The sequence below is a fragment of the Phalacrocorax carbo genome, chromosome 1 (genome assembly GCF_963921805.1).
Source record: "Phalacrocorax carbo chromosome 1, bPhaCar2.1, whole genome shotgun sequence".
Lineage (NCBI taxonomy): Eukaryota > Metazoa > Chordata > Aves > Suliformes > Phalacrocoracidae > Phalacrocorax > Phalacrocorax carbo.
In genome coordinates this window covers 188,619,893-188,643,906 of record NC_087513.1, presented here as the reverse complement: position 1 = coordinate 188,643,906, position 24,014 = coordinate 188,619,893, and the positions used below count along the sequence as shown (strand labels likewise).

The window sequence follows — 24,014 nt, the reverse complement described above, 5'->3', positions numbered from 1 at the left end:
CCTCAAAAAGCACTTCACAATGACTGCCGGCCTGGAGAAAGCTTGCCACCGGTGCATATCTAAAATTGCCAGCAATGGTAAGGCAGTTCTGGTAGTAATCGCCTTCTGTACTCAAACAGCCCTGTAGCTAAGCCAGGTATATTCTTTCCTAGGCAATTTTGGGTGCTGATGGAGCACATAATAGTAAATGTATCCTGACAGCACCTGCCTGCTGCAGTATTTGGATTATAGCAGACCAGTGCAAAAATTCAAACAAATACAAACGCCACCAAGTACCTAAATACGGGCTGCAGCAGACAACCTAAATAATTTAATACATTTGCCTCCTGCTTCAAGTGGTACCTTACATGTAGTTCAGCAGAAATATCTGCAGGGAAAACCACTGGGTAAAGAGCAGTGCAGCCAGCCTGGGAATCAACTCCCTCTGGAGCAACTCCTGCAAAGCAAAACTGCTGCCAGCCTGTGTGCTGACACGGGGGCACGAGGTCTGGTACAGAATATGGTCAGGAATAGCCCCGCTTTCACCCGGAGCCATCCGGAGCAGGGTCTTCTTCCCTTCGCTTGCCCGGCCCCTGGCACAACAGCCACTGCAGGCACGAATGGCCCTCATAAGCAGCCATGTATTGTGGGTAGGAAGCATCAGTTACCTGAGTGGAGGCTTTTGCACGACAGCCTGGGCTCACTCAGGCTTTAAAGCACCCAGGGTGGAGGACGCAGAGGGGTGTAACAAGCTGACAGCTTGGTTGAACAGGGTGGTTCCTGGGCTGGGGGCTGTGCAAGCTGCGTGGAGCGGCACAGGAGAAACACATCAGGGGTGGGTTTTTGTGAGATGAGGGAAGCAGTGTCGCTGGCAGGAGGTTAAAATCCAAGGGTTTTAAAGCAGCTTACTCCCACTGACTGCATCTCCTTTTCACTCCAAGTTCCAAGTGCCTTTTGCTTTCACTTGTAGGCAGTAGCAATTTCTAATTCCACTCAAATATGAGAAGAAGGAAACCTCTTGACCACTCACTATAATTGATACTTCACCCACATTAATTGCTGCCTTTGCCAGTCCAGGGCTGTTACCTTGGGTCTTTTATATTTGTGCTTTTGGCTTCACTTGAAAGGCTCTCAAAGTTCAGAATTAACTTTTATTAATGATTAAGCCCCTTAACTCCTTGCTGCCTTACAACCCTTCAGACACAACCAAGCTAGGAGACAGACAGCGCTGGCCTAGATTCAAACACCCACACCTTCAGGAACCTGGCACAAGCAGGGATGGAGAGGACATTTTCTGGCCCTCTTCTTCATGCTTGTCATTGCCCCAGGGGAAAGGAGGGCTGGGGAGTGATGAACACTGAGGGGCACGGAGCATGTGGTGCTCTTGTTATGGTCCAACAAGCCCCTGGGAGTGGGACCAGGCTGGCGTGGGCTCCCTCACACCCTGCAGAAAGTATGTGCAGGGGGGATCTGGGCCCGCTGGTGAATGTCACAATAAAAAAAGGCAAAAGCAGTATTTTCTCTGATTTTTGTTCTTAGAAGTTACAAGGAAAGTGTCACTGTTCCCTGTTGGTACTAAATTACCACTTGGACTTTAATGACAACAGAGAAAATAAATATCTTTCTGTATTTTTTTTTGAAAGAATGGGATTAGTTCTGATCTTATCTAAACTCTCTTACACCAGGAGCATCCTCTCAACTACCCACAGTTACCCATGAATAAGGCAACTCAGAAATACCATTCCAGAAAAACCATTATCTTTAGGTTTTCATTATATTTAGGTTCAAAATCAACTCAGATTTAGCTATGGATCAGCTAGTGCATCCAAAATTGATTTTCTGTTCATTAAAATGCAAACTCTCCTGAAGTGCAGTGACACTTAATTTCACTTTTTCTCATCATCCTGTGTAGATTTTTCAAAGAGCATTTCAGCACAGACCCACATTTGTACCTATGGTCTCCTGATATTTAAATGACTCCAAAGAGTCAACCTACCTGTGCAGCATCATTTAAATTCTTTTCATTCTTGGTACAGCGATTTAAGTTCAGAACATTAGGGCAGTCTTTAATTAACTGACCAAAAAAAAGAAGGCTAATGCAGTACCCTGGGACTATTGCAAAGCAAACTGGTGGCTCTTTATGTAATGCCTAAATCTTGTTTAAGAAGTATGTCTGGAAATTAATCACAAGGGGCCAAATCCACAACTTACACCATGGCATAACTATAGTTCAGTAGCTAGAGGCATGGCATAACATTCAGACAAGCCACTCTGCAATACTGCCTAACCCCCAGTCTACATTTACATCTACATCCTCCCCATTTGAAGGTACCCAGATTACTGGCACCTCCTTGTTCTACACCATTTCTGATGAAAGCAGCATTGCTGGTGACAGTGCTGGAACCCAGAACTTAAATTTTAGGTGGTGTGGTCGTGGCATTGCTTATGTGGGTACCAAAGTGCTATTTCACCATAACAAAACCTTGTCTAAGCAAACAATGATAGCACGCAGCAAACAGCTGGTGGCCCTGAGCTTGGATTTGGTCTGCAAGTCAGTTTTATCACACTTTCCTTGCCTCCTGCAGTGGCTTTGCACTGGGACCAGACACCTCCAAGGGAATGGCTGTTCCTTACACTGAGTCATCCAGCTGTTGAGTATCTAGTTTGGTCAAGGGATTAAGTCACCCCAGGGGTGGGATTGCTGCCATTCATCCCAAGAGACTATTCCATCAATGTATCTCCTTGCTATGGCACTTAGCCTTATGGCCAGAGCAATCGTTGTTTCTGCTCAAGTTCTCCTCACGTCTCTACCTGGATTGCTCTTTAGATCACTCACAAGTCCTTTTTTGAGTGCTCAAACCTTTTTGCTATTTTCTCTCATTTGGCTGTTGGCTAGCCAAGCTGAACAGATTTAATTCTTTTCCTTCAAAGTTAGTTAATTCAATTCTTCATACCCCATCTGATGTAGCGACATATTCCTTTCACTCAAAAGCCCAGAAAGACATGCAATAGCCACAGCTACCAAAGCCATGGGCAGACTCATCCCCAGTCTGTAAAACATATGACCCTTCTGGGGCTGGTTTCCTGGAGCGATCCACTGAGATTTGCTCTGCCACTGCAGCACCTGCACACATCGCATCCTTTCTTTTCTTTCTAAGACTCTATCAATATGGGACGCCTGCAGATACTGTGAAGGAATACAACATGGATGAAAATATCTGCTACCCGTCTGCACCCCAGGCTGTTACGCTTCCAGTGTCCGTGCTGCTGTACGGCACTGCTGCCATGACACTGCTTGCTAAGCTACTGCACTACCATCTGCATCTGCCTCAGGGCTTGATCAGTCCTGTGGCCAGGCCAACTGACCCGAATTTGCTCACATCCAGATTGCTGAAAGCCAGCCCCCTTCAGAGCAGTGCTCCCACAGGGTGTCTGAAATGAGTTGTGTGAGTTTACACCTAGACCTTTGCTCCTCAAAGTGTCTGTGCAGATAAATCCAGGGGTGGCTGCAGAATTTGTCTGGAAGCTGGTAGCATCTCATTTTAAAAAAAAGTCTTTTACTTTTTTTATCAGGACATAGACTCATGGCAAAAACCTGACAGGCTGTAGAACAAACAGCATTTGAGAGTGATGGCTAATGTACACAACACTTCATTTATTACTGTATTTATTAGCAGAGAGCTTGTCACACACTCTACTGAGTAGGTTGCACTACAGCCATATTAGCATACTACCTAAGAAGAGTGGGTAGGCTGAGATTTATACTCATAAATCACTTCCAAAAATCCCATAAGGAACCTTCTTACCTGAAAAGAAAGAAACTTTTCTCTGTGTTCAAAGTAAACAGGGACATCCTCAGCAGATTTGAAACTTCCAAGTGCTTGGAAAAATCATGGCAGTAAAATAAAGTCTGAGAAGCCCACAGGTGAACTGGTGTCATGGCCAATACTGCCTCCACATCTGTCCCACACACCAGAATACAACTCATCTGCTGCATGCCCTGAGGCCAGGCACATAACTGGGGATGGAGAACAAAGGGGTAGCAGAGGGAGGGGAGGAGAGCTGCAGTGCAGGGACGTTGCCACTGAAGACGTAGCAGCTCAGGTGTTGGATAGAAAGAAAGAGAAACCATGACGTTCAGCCATAGTGCTAACAGTCTTTTCAAGTTTGTTTACTTCTGTGCCATGGAAGAGTGTGGGGAGACCCTGGCAGGAGTAACTCCGCTAAATGGCAGGTTTATATCAGCCATCTGTCCTGCTGGGCAGGAGACACAAAATCTGCACCCACCGACCTGATTTTTGCACCCACAGATTTCAAGGAATGTGCAACATGTATGGTCACTTGCTCTCCTCTTCCTCTGTTGTGATCCCAGACATAAGCTCCTTCCCTTCACCCATTTCCTGCTGCATGAGGCTTTGCTCGGTACAGCCTCAAAAAAGGGACTTCACCAGTGCCCCATCATGTGCTGCCCTGGCAGTACAGAGCAGGGCCTCTCCTGCCTGATGCCCTGACACCAACTTTGTGGAGCAGATGTCCTTCCGAGCCATGCCCAGAAACACTTCCTTCCCCATGCTGTGTTTTTAGAGACTACCAGCCCTTTTTTTGCTACTTTTTCTAGGAATGGCTCTGACCAGCCTGTGAGGTGATATCACCGACTTAAAAATATCACAAGCCTGATGTGTGAAACTGCACAGATAGCAGCGTCCTCTCTGCAGAGCTGTGCTACCCTGCGGCAAATACCATCTTTTTGAGCAATTTGTCTTTGGACCAGAACGGGGCAGCACAACCCAGACAAACCAGGCAGAGAGCGCGTGTGTCCTGACTGAGCAGCATTTCTGTGAAAACCCCACAGGTTTCGGAGAAAACAGTCTGTACTGCTGCTAGCGGCACTGAGAGTGGCTGCGGAGCCCTGCCAGTTGTGTAATCAATTGTTGAGAGTCTCACTTTGTTAAACACAGATCTGGAAGCCTTCCCAGACTATGCATCTGCCCCTCCAATTCGAGACCTAAGAGGCTGTAGCTGAATGGGGAGATAATGAGTAAATACATTCCCAGCGACTGCTTTGGGAATGGAATTAATGAACCATTATCTTTTTCTCTTGAGCTGCGAGTGGTCCCTACCTCCCATTTCTCTCATCCAAAATCAAGCTTTTGGGTAGATGCTACACACAAGCAAACACGGGCACCTGTGCACCAGATGCGCAGCCTCACATATACATGGGCCCCCCTGAGCCTTCTACTGAGCTTACTGCAGCGTCCCTCCCCGGGGGTCAGACAGACCACGTGCTGCACAATGAATAAATGACATGATGCTTCCTCCTACCAGGCTCCTGAGTACTTGCCCATGCAGCGAGGGCAGAAACAGGAGGTGGCTATGAAACCGCAGGCAGAGGGGTGACGCTGCTCTGAGAGCTGTGCTGTGATGACGGGACTTCTGGCAACACAAGGCAGTCGATGCAACACATCCCCACCTGAACTACGTTCATTTGGATACCAGACAAATGAGCTGCCCAGGCTGCGGGCACTATTTGCAGGTGATGTTCATGGGTGTGCTGGAAGCCCAACTCAGCTACAATAACATCTCTTCCAAATATGAAAATAATAGTCTAGATAATGTAACAGCAAGAGGACCTAGCATGAAATGTGACATGTGGTGAAAAGGCTGAGTTGCTCTAATGAGAGGCTGTCAGCATTTGAAAGAGCTTATTCGAGTGTAGGACACTATTCAAGCAGAGGAGGAATTTCTGTACAGTGCAGCGTTCAAGAGACAGGAGAGCCCGAGCAAAAATATGTGTGTGAGAGAGACTGGCCGACGGCGAGAGGAGGAGGGGGTGGCACAAAGGAACAGAAGTGCTTTCTTCAGCTCAAAATGTCTTCAGTCTACCAATTCATAGAGATAATAAACATGCTACTTCTGAGAAAGAAAGATGTCTCTCAAGCACTGAAGTGTAAGATCCTCGTTTCTGCTGAGAAAACCCGAGCAGCATGTGGGGGATGGTGTGTTCCCATGAAAAGTGTCTGCGAGTCAGAAAGCCTAGTGGATCTGCCCTGAATTTTGATGTCGCTTCTATGTCCTCTGTCTCAGTTTCTCCTTCTATAAAACGGAGGCAACGATGTCTCCCTTTTCGCTAAGGCACCCTGAGGGGGATGTTTCAGCAGTGCTGCAGAGTTTCCCAGAGTGGCACTGTACTCAGGGTGCTGGCAGCGTCCACGCTCCTGCACAGCAAGGAGGACACAATTCGCCTTGCAGAGATTGCAGTTCTCTGGCGTGGGGAGCCATGTGACATGGTTTGCTTGGGGAAGGGCTGGTCCCAAACCAACCCTGAATGCTTGCTCCAAGATTTTTTTCATAAGACTCCAAGGAGACATCCTACTCCTTTTCTTATCCATGCCCTTCTCAGTCCCTCTGCAATCAATGTCCACCTCTGCTTGCCGCCCTTTTGCCTCCTTAGGCATCTACTTGCAGGTTGAGCCATTTGCAGAAGCGCTCTGCAGGGACGCTCGCCACAGAACGTCCTCATTATGTTTTACTCTCAATTTGCAGGGCAGCGTTTCACTTTAATATTGCCAAGTGTTCATGATTAGGCACAGAGGTGACAGCTCTTGTAAGACAGGCTGCTCACACTGCTCTTCGTGCTATTGTTTCTCACTTTCTGCAAAGGTAAGCATTCATCCTCTGCAGCATCAGGCTGTGCTGGGAAAATAGCAGGGCTCAGGTACACCAGCAGCTCTCTGGGGAGTAACTAAGCACCTCAGATCCACTCATCTGCGGGAACAGTCTACGTGCGCATGTAAGAGCATCCTTCCATGCAGCCTAAGCTGATCTATCCCAATGACAAGTCCTATTCCTTGCAGCAGGGCTGTTGCCTTTGTGTTCATGAGCTGAGCTGGGTCAGGGAGTTAAACCAGCCAGAAACTATTCACATCTGCAATAAAGACAGTTTATTTAGCTATCATTGAAAACTGAGTGGAATGGCATTAAAGCTGCTATTTGCTTAGCAAACAGATACGGCTCATCAGTTGCCATGGATTAGCTGATGCAAAGTTACTTGTTACTGCGCAGTCACCTGGCGGTGCCTCCGAAGCTGATGCAGGCTATGGCAGCAGCGGCTGAGTCCTTGCCCTTGCAACAAGACAGCTCAAGTAGTAGTAACAAAAGCTCCTGTCTCTCATTGCTTTACTAATGATACGAGGACTAACAATGTATGAGTTAAAAAATGGAAGCTTGAGCTCTGGAGGAGTGATAAACCACTCACTGCTCTCATCATCTTATACACTGCACCACAAACATGATACTCCCACCCCATCAAGTGCTCTGCATTTCTTGCTACACAACTTTATGGATAAAGAGCATCTATAAAGCATTGCATGGAACTGCAGGTCTCTCAACTTCAGCCAGCCCCAATAACACTGTCTGTCTTTTCTCATTCACAGCATGCTTTATATTTGGGCTCCTCGCTTTCCTTGCCTTACCACTGTCCATGACTTTTACAGGTAAGCTAGCTACTAAAGCAATTTAAGAATATGAACTTCCCGGCACCGTGTGGCAGGTTAATGCATCTAGTGGGGAATTGCAGTTGGAAACCTTAAAGTTTCCTAGTGTTAAACCCATGTGTTGGTATTTTAGCTTCAGACAGAATCCCAGCCCACACTGCACGGTGGGGAGGAAGCAGCGCTTGAATTCTGACCCTATTTGTCTTTAATACTCCTCCAGTGTGTCTCACCTTAATACAGAGCAGAGTCAGGGTACTTGGAGACCTTATCAATGTATCTTTGTACCTCACATTGTTTGGGTTTCTTTAAATCTAAGCATAACTCTGTATTTTCTGGTTGTGCATTGCTTATTTTGGGTGCACTTCCCATTATTTCTTTTTATCATGAAGCCGCTGGCATGTTCTGAGCCTCAGACCAATTTTAACTCACTTTTTCACTGGCATGTATACTTCAGCTCAATTGCTGCTTAGGCTACCAGCACCTGGCAGAGGGCTGTGGGTGTTTTGGCTCTGGCTGTGGGAGGAAGCTCAGAATTCAACACATGAGAAGATTTCATTAATCAGGATCCCTCTGTATGAACTGCACTGCAAAAATCTTAGAAGCGTAGAGCTGGAAGGGAAGAAGAGATCATCTAGGCTGCTATTTCTCCACCCTTTTGAAAGTGAGACCTGTTTTTTTGGCTGATCTGTCTCTGTATAACCCCCCAAAGTCTGGATTTGCGACTAGCATTTCAAGATCAAATATTTAAGAAAGGAAAGGAAAATCCTTTGAGCTGCAGAATTTTACACATTTTTAAGCTGCATAAGGCTCTTCTTTTCTTTCTTAAGCATCACCTTTTTCTTACCATTAACATAGATTTTTTTAAAAAAATTTTAAATACCGAGCATTTTCTAACACTTCATTGCTCCCTTTGGGCCTTTCACTTCCTCCACAGGGGTTGCGACCCTCACTTGAGAAACATCGGTAGAGACACCAGCCCACCTCTGCTTTCAGATAGGCTCGCATGCTCACAGCATCCCTGACAGATGTCTGACTTGCCCTTGCTCAAGGAAATTCCACAGCTTCCCAAAGAGCCTATTTCAGCATTTTATTGCTCTCACAGACAAAATATTTTTCTCCATATCCAACCTAAATCTTCCCTGTGGCAAATTAAACAGATTACAGCCTGTCCTAGGCACCGTGGTCACAAAGATAGATTGGTCACCGTCCTACTCAAGAGAACCTTTGAACTGTTTGAAGGCTGCTATTATAACCCCACTCCATCTTTTTTTCCAGAGATCTCAAAAACCTACTTCTTTCAACCTGACCTCACAGGTCACTGTTTCTGTAGTCTTTTTTTTTTTTTTTGGCATTTTTGCCTCCCTCCTTTGGCTTCTGGCCAACGTAACTATTTTTTTTTCTCTCTCTCAAAAAAAAAAAAGGAACACAGGACTCCAGCTGAGACCTGAGGAATGAACAGTGCGGAATAATTAGCTCCTCTGTTTAACGTGCAGGATTCCTGTAAACACACCTCAGGATGAAAGATGCCCTCTCCGCACCAACTCATTGGCTCCAATTTAGTTTCTGGTGCACTATAAGCCCAGATGGCTTTTGGCAGTGCTGTTCCCTATCAGACATTTCTCATTTTTTATTTACATTGAAGTTTTCCCTCTTTTACACAGTGTTCAGCTTTATTGGCTGTCATCTTGTTGATTCTGAATGTCTTTTTCCAGCGTATTGAGATCACTTCAGATTTTAAGTCTTGTCCACAAGAGCCCTTACAATCATTCCAGATGAGTGTCCTTGAGAAGTTGTTCACCTTCTGCCTCATTTTTCATGAAAGATGGAGCAAATGAACTCTACACGCAGATGCTGTAGGCAAGATGCATCCCACCTAGATTTGGACTGTACGCATCTCTAATCAAGCTAAGTGCCGTGTGTTGCCCTGGGAGCCAGTTAAGAGAAATGGGCATTTCTGACAGTGAAAGTCCCCATGCCCTCTTTTAGGTGTCTGTATTAAGATGAGATGACTTTTAAGGGAGGCTGGACACCTAGACTGTTGGCATCTGTAGTTGGCCAAACCCACAAAACCCCTGTTCAGCGAAAGGTTGGTGCTGCTTCCTTTATCTGGGGCCTCCTGAGCGCCAGTGATGACTGTGGTAGGATTCTGATTAGGGCATCCCAATTAGGAATTAGGGAGTTCTAATGAGGGATTAAGGAGCAATTAGGAAGTAGGGAGATGGACTGAACTGTTACATCTCAACACTTAGGCTCTTATGCTTATCCATGACTTAAAATTGCTATTTATCCCATAAGAGGATTTTAGCTTTAGCTTTTCCCCAGGCTGGATACACCTGAGCTGTGGAATAGGGGTAGGAAGGTATAATTCAGTGTGCTACAGCCTGCATGCATGTCAACAGCCAGCCTTCTGGAAATGAACCCAGGGCTGGAATCTGACCACTTGTAAGTATAATTTCCTAGGAATATTTCATAATATCTTTAAGATCAGTGAGAATTGGAAGGTGTATGGTAAGATATTAGCCTGGAGCTCTGGGTATCTCCTCCATCAGATATAGAGCCCTTTTTTTTTTTTTCACAACTTACTGAAATTAAGAGATAATGTCACTGTAATATAGTGTTGTCAGAGGATATTGGTTTCCTGCAGCTACATACCTGCAAAGGCATTTTTAGGAAAATGAAATGTCAAGGAAAATGCAGGTATTTATTATCCAAGAAACAGCCTTTGATTTTCTGATAACATTCTGTTACCACGATCTTGAAGAATAACTTGCTGATGTGCCTCCAGTCATTTTGGCTCTTGTTTTCTGCAGAGGAAAACTATGAGGTATTTTCAAATGTTAACAAATAAATTATAATAATACTTGCTAAAACAGAGATTAATAACTGGTAGCCCCCGTAATAATTACACACTAACATTGTACATTTTTAAAATGTAGTAGTACTGTCAATCACAGTATAAGTCAAGATACATTAAAAGGACTCAGCAAATTTTCCAAGCTCCAGACTTGTGACATCATTTAAGCCACGGATTGTTTAGCAGTTTTCTAACTTTTACTGGTAGCAATGATACTTTTTTTTTCACTAAAAACTCCAAAAAGAGAGAGAGCTATGGAAGGAACACATAGATTTCTTTTTGAGAATTTTTTGGGGTTTTTTGAGTTTCTGGGACAGTGAAGGATTGCTCCCAATAACACATTCTTGTACGTTGTCCAGACTACCTTTATACAGAGTGTTCCCCAGGGGAAGCTAAATCACATTTGAAAGCTGATGACATCATTTTCTCAATAAGCAGTCTAAATTTTCCCCTGTTCAAATTTAACCCAGTATTACTCCTCATGCTATTATCTACACCAAATAATTCCTCAGCTCTCAAGTGCTCCCAACAATTGCCTACAGCCTGTTCTCATACTCTGTACCTTTAAGTGGGAGCCAGTCTTGTTCTTTAACGGTTGTTGTTAATATAATCTTTCCTTGCATTTCAGCCCTTCAGCCACTCACCCTTTCTGTGAGTTTCCTCTGATTTGCTGATATGACTTCTGATAAAATGGTGCCCCGAAGCAGTTACTTTGAGATAAATCCTCTGCAGCACCTAGATCCTAGTGTAAAGCTCACAGTCCAGAGCCCGACTGAGCTCTGTGCCAAGTGATGGCAGCTGCAGTCATCCACTAGGAACAACTGAAAACGGCCTGGTGTGTTGTGTGCTCTGTCTCCTATTAGAAGAGAAGGTGGTGAGCGGGCACCAGACACCAGATTAGCCTTGCTATACAGCAACCCTCCTTTACTATGGGATGCACTTCAGCCTTTCAGCCGCCTGAGAAAAGCAAATCAGCTAAAATGAGACCACCACTGTTAGCTTTCATTCATCCTGACTCCTCATCTCATGGATAACCATGAGTCACAGGCTCAGTCTGTTAGTAGAGACATATTGTGGGCCATCCTGCAACACTGCCCAAACCAGTGTCCTTCAAGAAGCAGACATTGCTCATATATTTATCGCTCAAGAGCACTCTTTCCACTTGCCTGGACTTTGTATCCTGGATCCCAGAGCAGAGCTGTTCTGTGGTAACCAAGAGGTAAAATGTGCAAGTACCTCTGCTTCCCCAAGCCTCCCATCTCTTTTTCTCCTTTGGACACTGTGCAAACTGTTGGGCATTCTTGCCATGTCTGATCTTGCAAAAGTTGCTGGTTTATTCATTGGGACTCACATGCCGGTCTGTGTCGTGGTCAGGTTCAGTTGTTCTTCACTCTCACCCACAGATAGCTCTGGCTTGCACGGAGCATTGCACTAGAAGCAGAGTTTGATCTCTCATGGTCCATATATCCCATCATCAGCAGTCAAAGGAGGATGTGGTTGGTGCTCATTGGAAAGAAGTGCTAGAATTGATGCTGTTCTACTAGTTTTAGTATTCCCAAATAAATCAGGCATGTGCTGTGTGTGAATTGATTAGCACATGATGTGTGTGCCTAGATTTCACTGTAACAGGTGTCAATGCCCATCTGCCAAGAGTAGGTCCATATTTTCTATTCACCCACAGTGCTGTATTTCTTAAGTTACCACTGTATTACCCCCTTTCACCTCCTCTTTTACTGTCATATTTTCCTGGAATATTCTCCCCAAAACTACAGAGAACCACTGCCTGTCATTCAAATCCTTCCCAAAACTGACTGCTGTCATGTTACATATATGAAAGGACTCTGTAATAGATTTGTCAGGGAAACAGAATCATAGCTCCATGAAAAGAAATTGGCATGTTTTCTTGATATTTTTTTTTGGCCTTAAATCAAAATCTCAGTAACACACTGGAAATAGCAATTGCCTAGGTTCCTAAACTGAAATGTATTCCCTGAGATCCCTGGCCAGCTGCTTTTGTGGCAGGCTATTACAGGGCCAAGGACTCTGGAAACCGTGGAAGCTGCTTTCTGAAAATGATATAATTTTTGATGATTTCCCTGCTGCCCACCCCTGTAAAGTTGGGAGTCTGAGCAGGTCTCCATGCTACATAGGGGCAAATGGACAAAAATTACAGCCATGCAACAGGGGACTAAAAGGGAGAGAGTCAAAATCCATCTATGTCCAGCCCTTTTCAATTATGAGAAGGCTGGTAATAAATACTTAGTGTAGAAGAGTCCAACGGACTCCATAGCCCTTACACACAGCAGATTACAAAACACTGCCCAGCATCCTATGACTAATATAAGATCTATAGCAAGCAACCACAACCCAGAACACCTGTATTATGCTAAGCAAGAGTGCAGGAGAGATTCTGGACATCAGGAATGTTCTGGACCAGCAATAGCAGTGGATTTGGTGGGCAAATTGACAAGCTGCAGAGGATTACAGCTACAGAAGAAGGCAAAACCACCCCACTGGTACCTCCTTCCTGATCCCAAGCCCCCTGTTCACTGTAGGTCTAAACGTGGAGGCAAGATGTTCCACCTGTGAGATGTTTAGTGCTAAGACCAGCACATTGCTTTCAGTATCCTGCATCTAGATAACTCCAATTGTTCAGAGAAAAGTCAAAATTTCTCCTTGAGAATGACTTTTCGCCAAGAAGAAAACAGAAAATCCTTTCTGGCCTCTGCAACTGATTAGCAGAAGCCCTGAAACATGGGATCAATAACAATAAAATTACAGTGTAATGAACAGTTTAAAATTGACTAAAGATGCCACTGGGCAGGAGACTTAGGCAGTGGATTCATCTCAGCTAACTTTAGATATCTACATCTGGCTGTCTAAATTCTTCGTATAGCCATGGAGAGAAAGAGGCACTTTCAGGGCCCAATGCATTTGACCTATTTTAAACGCCTGTCTTAGGATGAGATGAATTGAATTTTGCAAGTGTCTATTTCTCCCTATTGACTATAAAGAGAGGCTACAAAACTAGTTCAGATATGGATGCCTGCATTGCAGACATCTATATTTGGACAGATGAGTCTCACTGCCACAGACCCATATCACAAGTTTCAGTGTCTACTGCCAGCAACATCCTTATACTGCCATACACTCCCTTCCCTAAAACCTACCCAGCTTTCTCTTTCTAGCAGTAGATTTGAGGGTTGCCAGGATCCCTGGCTCCATAACAACCAATGCTTTTAGCCTCCAGCAACCCAAACAGCCTGGAAACTTGAGCTTCTGTGGTTCTCTGTCAGCTGCCTGGGAAGCTAAAAAGGTTCCAGGCGCTCCCACGGGCACTGGCTCCCAGGCTTTCAGGCATCTAACTTGGGAACATGCCATACACAGGTGCCAATGATCAGGAAAGGCCTGACAGAAGCTTATCAGAATTCCTTCTTTTCACAAACAGTTTTGATTTTCGAAGAATTTTGTACTGCTGATGAAAATTTCCTGTCCACCTCCGTCAGTCTTTCATTTAACAAAGATGCAGTGGCTGAAGCTAGTGACCTGTGTACGTGGCTCAGATCAGTAACACCAGAACAGTAACGCTGTTGTTACCTTTGCTCTCTCTCTTCCTTCTAATGCCTTTTGCTTGTTCATGGCCTCTAGTGGGAGCGGGAGATGCAAACCCCCTTTAATTTGGCCCCTGTTTCAATAGATGCTGGATGAAAGTCTTGGGTCTAAGCACTACATTTCACTTACGGTGTCTTTAATTTTCACTGTACAGCTTGTTGCACTATTTAATCGCTTGAGATAACAAACATTATTAATTTTTGCTGCTCAGGAATGAAGTTTTTGGAAGATTGCCCAGTTCAGCCACTAATTCCATTATATCTGTTGGTGGGTGGCGTGATTGGCAGCTTAAAGGTAATGTGCCTTCTATGTGTGAAAAATATTTTGTGCGACTAGACTTTGACTTGATAGTTAAGACATAATGATGGCTCCAGACAGCTATGTGCATGCAGTACTGATGAGAGATATCTGGATTGAACTGTGCTTGTTCCAGCACCTAAAGCACCCGTCAGTCAAGTGAGACGCTAATGAGTTCAGCCTTCGGCATTGTCCCACACATTGTGGTGTGACTTCCTCCTACATCACAGCATCTGTGCTACCATCCCTGCTGAGGGAAATGACTACATAACATGGATCCCTGTGGTAAATGGGGTCCTATTTCCACAAGCAGTCCTCTAAGTCTGCCAGAACTTTCATCTTCATTTTCAGACACACAGGCTGGACAAAATATGAAGTTACTCTCCTAGCTTTGGGAATATTATAAAACTACAGGTGTTAGTACATAGTCCTTCACAAGTTCAATTTACTCCCACTCTGACCTGGCCAGAAGTAATGACTATGCAGCAGCATGGCTTCCTTCCAGAGTAAATATATCCTTGCCTCACAGCAGGGCTTATTAATCTAGGCATAGTGTTTTCTAACCACAGCTACCTGTCTTCTAGCGGACTGTGCTCACTTATATCTTCACTGAGCCAGAGGCTGGCTGCCTGACAGGTAGAGACACCCCCATATCCATGTTACACCCTGGTCACTATGAAACTGTAACTCTGCATTGACTCAAGGGTAAAGGATCGCCCCGTTCTGACTGTCCCTTTGCAGACCATGTTAACTCGCTGCTAGTGGGCACAAAGGGACTTGTCACAACAGACTGCAGAGCTACTTTAAGGCTTCTCAGCAGGATTAAGCAAAACTGGATTTTGCTGTCCCAGAGGTGTTCCTGCCAAAGGAATGAAAAGCAGCAGAGCTGAAGGAAAAGCTTTGGAACCACACCACTGGGGCATGAAGGGCTAAGAACAGCAAGTGGGGCTGCTGGAGGGAACATCTGTACTGGTAGCACTGGCTGGGAGGCAGCAGCAACCTGACACCCAGCCTAACTTCCCAGGAGCCCGGCACCAGCAGAGCAGACAGGGTAGACTCGACAGGCTGAGGCCTAATGCTTCAGTACAGGCAGCCTGGCCCTTGAAAGGGAACCTGCTAGTCTCCAACTTGACAGCATTGCATATTGCAGCCAGCAGACACTGCAGGCAGGAGCTACCTACATTCCCCTTTGATAATGTTTCTAGCCCCTTCTCTTTGCCAGGACCAAATCCTCTGCAGGTCTCTGCATCCCCTGTACCCTTTCACAGTGGTAACCAAACTGCAGTACATCATTGTGATATGAATCATCCCCCCAAGGACCTTTGGTCAGTAAATAAGTAAATGGACAAAAAAAGACAAAGTGTTTAATCTTGTTATAAGGAATTTGCTATGCTATGAGTTCTACTGGCAAATGCTTAGTCATTCGATCACACCAGTGGATCTGTATAATCAAAGGTTCATTTAATAATAGTTTAGAAAAGATTAGAGCAGAATTGAAAGGAAATTTTCATACTAATGAATTGAAGCCTTCATTAAAAATGTTGACTGTTTCTTAGCTATTTCTGGTTTAAAGTCAGTTTTTCTCACCCTAAATAAGATGGTAAATGGGTCAGTTAATATTCCTGCTGACGTCAAGTGATGGTTTGAATTTGGCTTTGCTTGGCAGCAGGACTGCCTATTTTGCAGTCTGGCAATACAATTGGTCAGAAGTTGATTGGCCTAACTCATGTGTCATCTTATAGTGCTTGATCTGTAGCCAAATGCCACCTGCCTCAATTCTGCCCTCCATTATGTTCATCAGACTGCACCGACTTCAATAAGCAGTACATTTGCTTGACCTCTGAGAGTTAAAAAGTCAGAGAATGGGTATAGGATGAAGTCTGAATGAATTCTGTCCTGTCATGGAAATCATTTAATGGCAAGTTATTCTGGCCCAGATCTGTTCAGATCTGTAGGCTCCTCATCTGTTTCCTTACCACCTCCAGTCTTTTAAAAGGCAATAGTAACCTACAGATGTTCATGAAGGTAATTGAACCATTCTATAGCATCTGGAGAGGTCTGTTGAATTCATGTCATGCTGCTCCATAAATGTATATTCAGCAGTTATTAACAATGTGAGCAACTGCCAGAATTTGCTTCAATCACAGCTTGGCAAGGCCGTATCCATAAGAATTAAATGCACTTTCCATGAATTGGTAAGTTGCAGTTGAGATCCATCAATCTACCTGGGAGGTTTTTCTGACTTCCTCAAAACCAGTGCTTATCTGCCATTTAACCCATTCCCACTGCTGAACTTGGTGAAACTTGAGTACAGGCAGCTGCCTATGTGCTGAGCTTTCCTCAAAGCTTAGGAGCTGCACAGAGCTTCAGGCCAAGCCACAGGTCTCCATGTGGAATCCTCAGACTCACTGTCCAGGTAGGTTTATCCCTCCTGTGTGTCATGAGCCTGCCTAAAATAAATGATCACCTGAGAAGATGCTCTACTGGTTTGAACAAGCCTACCAGTTTGAGGGCTCAGCTGGATGTGAAACATCCAGTGGAAACACCCTTTTTTTGCCTATGTTGGTCTGGGACTTTAATCTGTTTCTCACAAACTGGTACCAACATCTGGGCTAGAAAAACAGCTGGTTTTGTGAACAAATATTCAATCATTTATACATTATTGAACAATTTTACAGGGAAGAGCAAGAGAATCCTCTTCTCAGGATGTCCTGGATCCCCTTCCTAAGCTCTAGAAAATGGGGCACATGGACTAAAATCTGAACCAGGCAGAACATATACCCAAATGGGGTTTCCTTAGCAGTGTTCTCACCATTAATCACTGACTAATGGAGAAGGGAGAGTGTAAAATGAGGGGTGCTCTTCTCTCCAATTTCAAGCAGAAAAACGAGCACAAAATATAACTCTGGGAAAGAGAATATGGCTGAGAACCCCTGCTTGGAGAGTATGTCCCTCTCCTTAGTTGCTTATAAATCCACACCTTTTACGTTTCCCTCTGAATTTCATTCCTGGTTGGCTGAGGCAGTTTCCTGCTCAGTTGGTGTGTCTTAAAGTCCCTTTCCAATAACACAGCTCACTGCAGGGAGTCTTGCACAGCAACCTGAGTACCTAGAATGGGGAGTTGCGATTACAACAGCTAGTGCCTTGAGGACTGGACTAACTGTTTCAGGTGTAGCAAGGTAACACAGATTTCACAACGGTTGGCCCAAATCCTTGTTGGGCCCTGTATACACCTCTCCTATGAATCTACCAAAATTAAGAAAGTCACTAAGGGGACGGAAATTTGAAAGCTTCTCTACACTGCAGTCAACATACCTACATACTTTGTATTGCCAAGACTAAACTAGAAATCTTCTAAGCATTGCTGATAAGTGCTACTACATTTCATTGTAGACGTTCCTAACCTCACAGTATCATGGCAGTCCAGTGTTTGTCTGCTGGTTCTGACTGAAGGTAGGAAAGGAGCAATCTGAGAAAATGACACTTAACTGAAGAAAACTTGACAGAATAATTTCAAGTATCTGAAGCGGTTTATTCAGGGTTTAGGTCAAAGTCTAGAGCCTTCATAATTTTATTTAAGCTGATTCACCTATATAGCCATTGAAAACACAGTTAGGAGAGACAAATCCACCCACTACAAGGCAGGAACTACTCTACTTAAGTCATTTAGCAGTTACTCTAATCTGTTCTTAAAAGTCTCCAGCGTGGGAGCTGCTGCCATCTCCCTACACAATATGTTCTTATGCCTTTCCATCCTTACCACTGGCAAGTTTTTTTCCAATGTCTGGCCTAAATTTCACTGGTGAATAAGCAGTTGAGAAGAGATGCATTATTTTCCAGCAGGATCTGCCTCATTTGTGGCTCCTCAGCTTTCTCTTGCATGATTTTCCCACACCCAATTTTAATTTGGCCCAAAGGCTGGCAGTGGCTAGAAGGTGTTCAGACTTTCTGCAGCCAATTTACTTACTCTGTTTTCTCCTCCAATGCCTCCAGGTGACTCTCCTGCTGTACGACTCAACCAGGATGAGGCAGCTGCTTTCCAAGTCTGTTGTGATTGATGATGATGACGAGGATGAATATCCCTGGAGGCAGAATGCTCACAAGTACTACATCCATCTAACCCTCAGCCTTTTCCTCTTTCTCTGGTTCATTCTAGGGAACTATTGGGTTTTTTCTGTGTACCTGCCAAATTTCATCCCACCTTTCCATCAGCCTCAGGATTACTGTGACAAAACCCTGTACATTTTTGCTGTTGGTATTCTCATTATTAGCCATACTGTTCTCTTTCTCCTTATCTTTTGTAGCTGTTGCATATATTGTTTTTCCAGACAAAGATACTCTTCTGAGGAAGACTAAATGCCACATAAATGAAGCCCCAGATGTTTGGGAAAGAGTGTACAACAAAGAACAGGCAATAATTAAACCTTGTGTACATCTTTGTTGTACTATATATATGTATGATAACAGTCAACTGCAAGAGGAAATTGTAAAATACAGTGCCATCTGGAAATAGCTGCGCTGGAATACAGCATAGTCAATGTAAAATTGCTGCTACAGATGCCAGGGTGCACTCTTGCTAACTTCTACATCCCTTTTTAAACTCTTGGATATTCTATCTGGAGTAAGCTCTTGCAGACAGCAAACTCATCTAAAACCAGGTCCCCTTATGTTGTTTCAGCATAGTACATTTTTGCCTATAAAGTAGCCACGTTGTTCCCTTCACTGGTATCTGAACATCTCTGCAGCCTTCTGAGGTATGTTATTGTCCCTGCATTACAGATGAGGGAGTTAAGATAAAGAGATAAAGGACTCTATTCAGACCACCTTGTGTGGCGCATGGACTTTCACAGTAATTTAGATGCTCACTAGAGAGCTCTTCAGGCCACTGTTAGACCAGCCAGTAAGGAGCTATGACAGCAATATGAGCATGTGTAAAAGGCAGCTGAATATGGCTCCCATGTCTCTTCTAAACTTGGATTAGAAAGCGTCTATATGTAAGTTTGGTGCTAAAAGAGCTAGTCTGAATATATACATATATATCCAATACATTGAAACTGAACTAAGGCCACTTTGCAACTCTTTGGCAGAACAAGGAACTGAGCTACTGAGTATCAGATCAGTGCTTTAACCAGGGCTCAGCATTCCCCAATCTGGGAAGATTCCTCTTCTCTGCTTTTGTATAGCAGTAATTTGACAGTACCACACCAACACAAAGATGGTTGTCAAACCATTGCAATCAAGTTCATAGAAAACCTGATGATGTTATGTTGGTATTTTAAATATAAAACATGATAATAAGACATGGGCGGGATGTGAGAATTTCAGGCGGATGTGTTCACTACAGCAGTTCTCTGGTTGTGGTGTGGGTGTACGTTTGATTTGTTCACCTTGGTGCTGTACATATGGAAATCTATACTTAATGGACCAATGTAATGCAAACAGCTTTTAAGTCAAAGCAGTGTCAGCTTTAAAAGCACCAGCATGCACAGAGACAATTGTTTTGTGACATGTGATGGAACAAACTGGTCCTGGCAGATTGTTTTTTTTTTTCATGTATTGATGAATGCAGTGTAAAAGTGCTCTTTCTGCTTTTGCTTTTATACACTTCTATTAATACAGTCAAAATGGAGGGGCTCCCTTCTATACAAACACGAGGGTGGCCCCAGGCACAGGAAGAGGATGTGTGTTTGGGGTATTTTTTTCTGTTAAAACCCACACAGCTGAAACCTATGTTTTAGAGAAACCTAAGAGAGTTATACGATGCCTGTGGAAGGGTGAGATCTGTGAAAGAACCTCAACAATACACCACAGCTGAACAGGCTCTGCTCAGCCATCCTTCCTGGGAGGTGAACACAGTGTAACATCTGTGGGAACACCTGTCTTCAACCATGAACATTTATCTCAAGGGCTATTGTAGAGATAACTAAGGGTGCATTTGGTCATACAGATTTTAATTCAGGCCCTGGCTTTAAGAATTGTTTATTTCCAGAAAACTATGCTTAGAAAGAAGGTAAGATAAAGGGTGAAATAATCTGACAAGAGGGCAGCATCAGTGTAGCCTTCCCCTGCTCGGCAGCAGCCACTCAGGAGGAGTCACAGTCAGGGTGTCCCTGCTCAGAAATCCATGAAATGGGAATTACTAACACTGCTGGCTGACTTAGGCCATGAACAGTTGTGTGTAGGGAGATATGACCGATGGAAATCTTTCCTTTTATTCATGGGCTTCAGATTGTGTCTGGGAAAAAACACTGGCTATGTTTTCCCAAGAACTGCTCCACCCCACACTCTCCACTGCCTCTCTAAAGGTACTACACATTTCTGAAACATAACTTCTGCCAATGGTGGAATGCTAGAATTCCTCCTTCCCAACCCAAATACTTCACTGGCTCAGCACTTTGGCTCCTGGATTTCAGTGTTCAGTTCTGAACTGATCTAAGTGATTTTACCTTTAGTGGAGAGCATCTTTCATTCATTAAGATGCCAAAGTGTTTAAGAAATTGCCTATCAACAGGAATAACTCCATCCATCACTCAAATGCAACAAAACAGCTGTTCATCATTACATGTGAACTTTACCCAAAAGCTTGGAACAGGCATAAAAACCAAAATTATACTCAGCTGATAATGCAAAAGTAATTTAACAAGAAAGTAGCTACACACACTCCACCCATAAGACTCCAGTACAAACTCCTCTGTTATTGCAAAATGCTGCTAGAATCATTCTTGATCACAAAGAATTAAGGGCTCACACTCCTGATTAAGCCTGAATCAATTCCCATGTCACTGCACATCCAGTGACTTTGCAGCATGTGATGATGTGTGTGCTCCTGTCTAAGCAAATATGAGGTGGTTTTAGTTCCACCCGGAGGAGAAGAGATGTAAGCTAAGTCACATCGCCTTGCGCTTTCTGTGTGCTGGTGTGAGCATAGTTACAGCAGCTCAGCAGATGTGCAATGATTTATCAAACTTCAGCCACACAACGGTAAGCCTGAGGCCTACATCTCATTCATGGGAGGCTAAGACTGACTGATTCTCTGCAGTCTACCATGGAGGCTTAATTCTTTAACTATGAGAACCCAGTGCATTCACTGACATCTTGGGAAAGTGCTGCCAAATCACAGCATTAGCACTCAGTACCTGGTTGGCACAAATGCAAAATGATAGAGGAGATATTAATGAAGCAAAAGGCATTTGTGAAATACTTTGAAGTTAAACAGAGTAAACAAAAAGCTTTCTTAGGACTGGGAGAGGAAAATTCTGAATTGATAGTATTTACCTTTACTTGTGTACATCAGTAATCTAAGGCACATGCAAGTGTGAACATCAACACCTCCAAAATTGTTGGAGCCATCAATTCTGTATCCAGAGAGATCTGAGCATGCCTTCTGCTCTTTCACTGTTGCTGCCTCCTTCAGCAACCTGGGATTATACAGGTTCGGAGCAGGGACGCCTGGTTTTGGGCATATGATTAAATACACTTACTTACAGTGACCTACTAAGTTACCGCTCCTCTCCTGAACCACCATCAGCAGAGTAGTTTCTCTTGAGTTGCTCCAATGGCTAAATAAAGCACTCAGCTTAAACCCAAGTGAAAGTAGTTTAATTGAGGCACATTATCTCTCTTTGGGGAAAGCTAGGGGCGTGTGCATGGTCCACAGAACCTTAATGTGCAAATAGCAACTTTTTAAATTGCCACAAACTGATGGCGTCCCGGACATATGTTCAGTCCCAGGAGAAGTAGGCACATTTCCTCAGCAAACAGCTGTGGGGGAATTAAGTCATTACAGCCCAAAGGTCAAATAGCTGAAAATACAATCTACACCTTGGTATTAAAATGTTTAATATTTTGCCACTAGATCAGAATTACAAATTGGAAATGTTCTCTTTTTTTCACAGTAATATAAATGTCTTCTGGAAATTGAACAAAATGCCCCCTTAAGCTAATTATTATGAACTCAGAAATGCGTTAACTACAATGCAGGGAACCAACTGTAACTGTTCCTGTTAAATCATCATCCCTTCTTGAGAAACAGAGGTCTGTTTTGAGCTTTTAAATGAAAAAATATACATTATTTCAATGGATTAGGTAGCCTGCTCACTGCTAGTTGTGGGTACCACAGAAATCTAATAATATAAAGACAGAAAGACATTTCTGCATGCACACAGAGACTCTAGACAGACACATACCACAAATGCAATGGTAGCAGCCATGAAATAAATCACATTTATTAGAGTTTATTGCCCATGGTAATATTTCTCCTCCCACTACTCCACCTCCTGTAGCAATGGGCATAATATTCCAAAGCTCTAGGGAGCAGCTTCCCACAGCTGTTTTAAAAGCTGCAGCCAGACAGAAAAATGTTTTGTTCCTTCATTCCAAACGTTGAACACAGACAGCTCCCACCTGCTGACCCAAAGAAGAGAGGAAAGATGAGCATCAGACGATTCACAGACCTCACCTCCTCAGGAGCAGAAACAGGAGCGTTATGCTGTTGGAGAAGAGGAGTAGACCTCTCTCACATAGCACTTGCTCTGATCTTTATGAAGTCCCAAGACATCAGACTTTAAAACTACAAGGTGACTGTGCAGAAAAAAAATAAAGAATAACCAGAAGCTGTTCTAGGTTATGTCAAGAGCTGTTTTGGATGCCTCAGATGCTGAAATGTGAACAGTTGGTGTAAATGAGCCTAAACTGTTTGACTTTACAGGCAAAGGGCTACGAAGATTAAACTGGTGATAACTTGTACACATTGTACAAAATCCTAAACCAGAACAGTCTCTGTAAGTTATCTTGAATCTTATCTTTGATTATTCATCTTCCCAGATTCTAGTTGACAGAGACTTTGCATCACGATGAAGACCCATGTGTGTTCTACATATAATATAGAAAGGATTGTTACATCAGGACTACAATTTGAAATTGTTGCTTCTTGGCTTACGTTTCTTGAGGTTCCTGTTCACTACTGGAGTACGTGAAAGTTCCACAGGCGCTAGCCATAAGAGGAAAAAGAAAACTTTTCTAGAAAGCATAGTATTTGAGGGAAAACAAAAAAGATAGACAAGTGCCATCTGATATTGCATAATACAAGAAAATGGCTAAAAAAGAACAATGTTATATTGCAAGAACAAGTTTCTGGGAAAATAGTATGAAGTTCTGAGAAATCACATATACATGTTTGTAACAGTCAATTTCCACCAAATGTCTCATTTGAATAAAAATGCAGTGAGGAAAATATTGACCAGTGTAAATGCATGAGCCTGTGTGATCAGAGTTTAAAAATTAAGGTACTTTACATTTACGAGTCATGCTAATTATAATCAACCCTGCTGCAATTTCACTGAGATGAATAGTTGTATCAGAGACTGATTGTGCCCACAGATTTGAACCTAAGCTGTACTGACTCTTCTGTACAATCATTATTACTCAAGCAAAGAGGGAATCTGATACTTTCCCCATGCTGCAGTATAGCAGCTCAAATGTGAGAGATGCTCTGAGATGCAAACTGCGGGCCTGGTAGACCAATGTACATGAAAGCTTATTTTAACAGGGTCCTCTTGATGTCCATGTGAGTTAGGTACCTGCATATCTTATGGATTTGATTCTTAGTCCTTTGGAAAAAAATATTTAGCCTTTCAGCATCAATATGAAATGAGTACACAGGGTGCAAACAGTGAAGAAAAAAAATCTACCATGCACAGTTATACAGAAGTTGCTGTTGACAACACCTTTTTATTATCATTGCTTATTTTTGCTCTTTGTATTGCTATTCTACTTCTGTG

The 24,014-nt window shown here is 43.6% G+C and overlaps 1 protein-coding gene across 1 annotated transcript; it reads left to right on the top strand.

Annotated features, from left to right (window-relative positions):
• Window positions 1-22,892, top strand: TMEM272 (transmembrane protein 272). Its single transcript, XM_064440917.1, has 4 exons — window positions 1-77; window positions 7,413-7,472; window positions 14,150-14,232; window positions 18,229-22,892. Exons 1-4 carry the CDS (start codon window positions 20-22, stop codon window positions 18,589-18,591), a joined length of 564 nt encoding a protein of 187 aa, XP_064296987.1. The 5' UTR covers window positions 1-19; the 3' UTR covers window positions 18,592-22,892.
• Window positions 22,893-24,014: the final 1,122 nt, after the last annotated feature.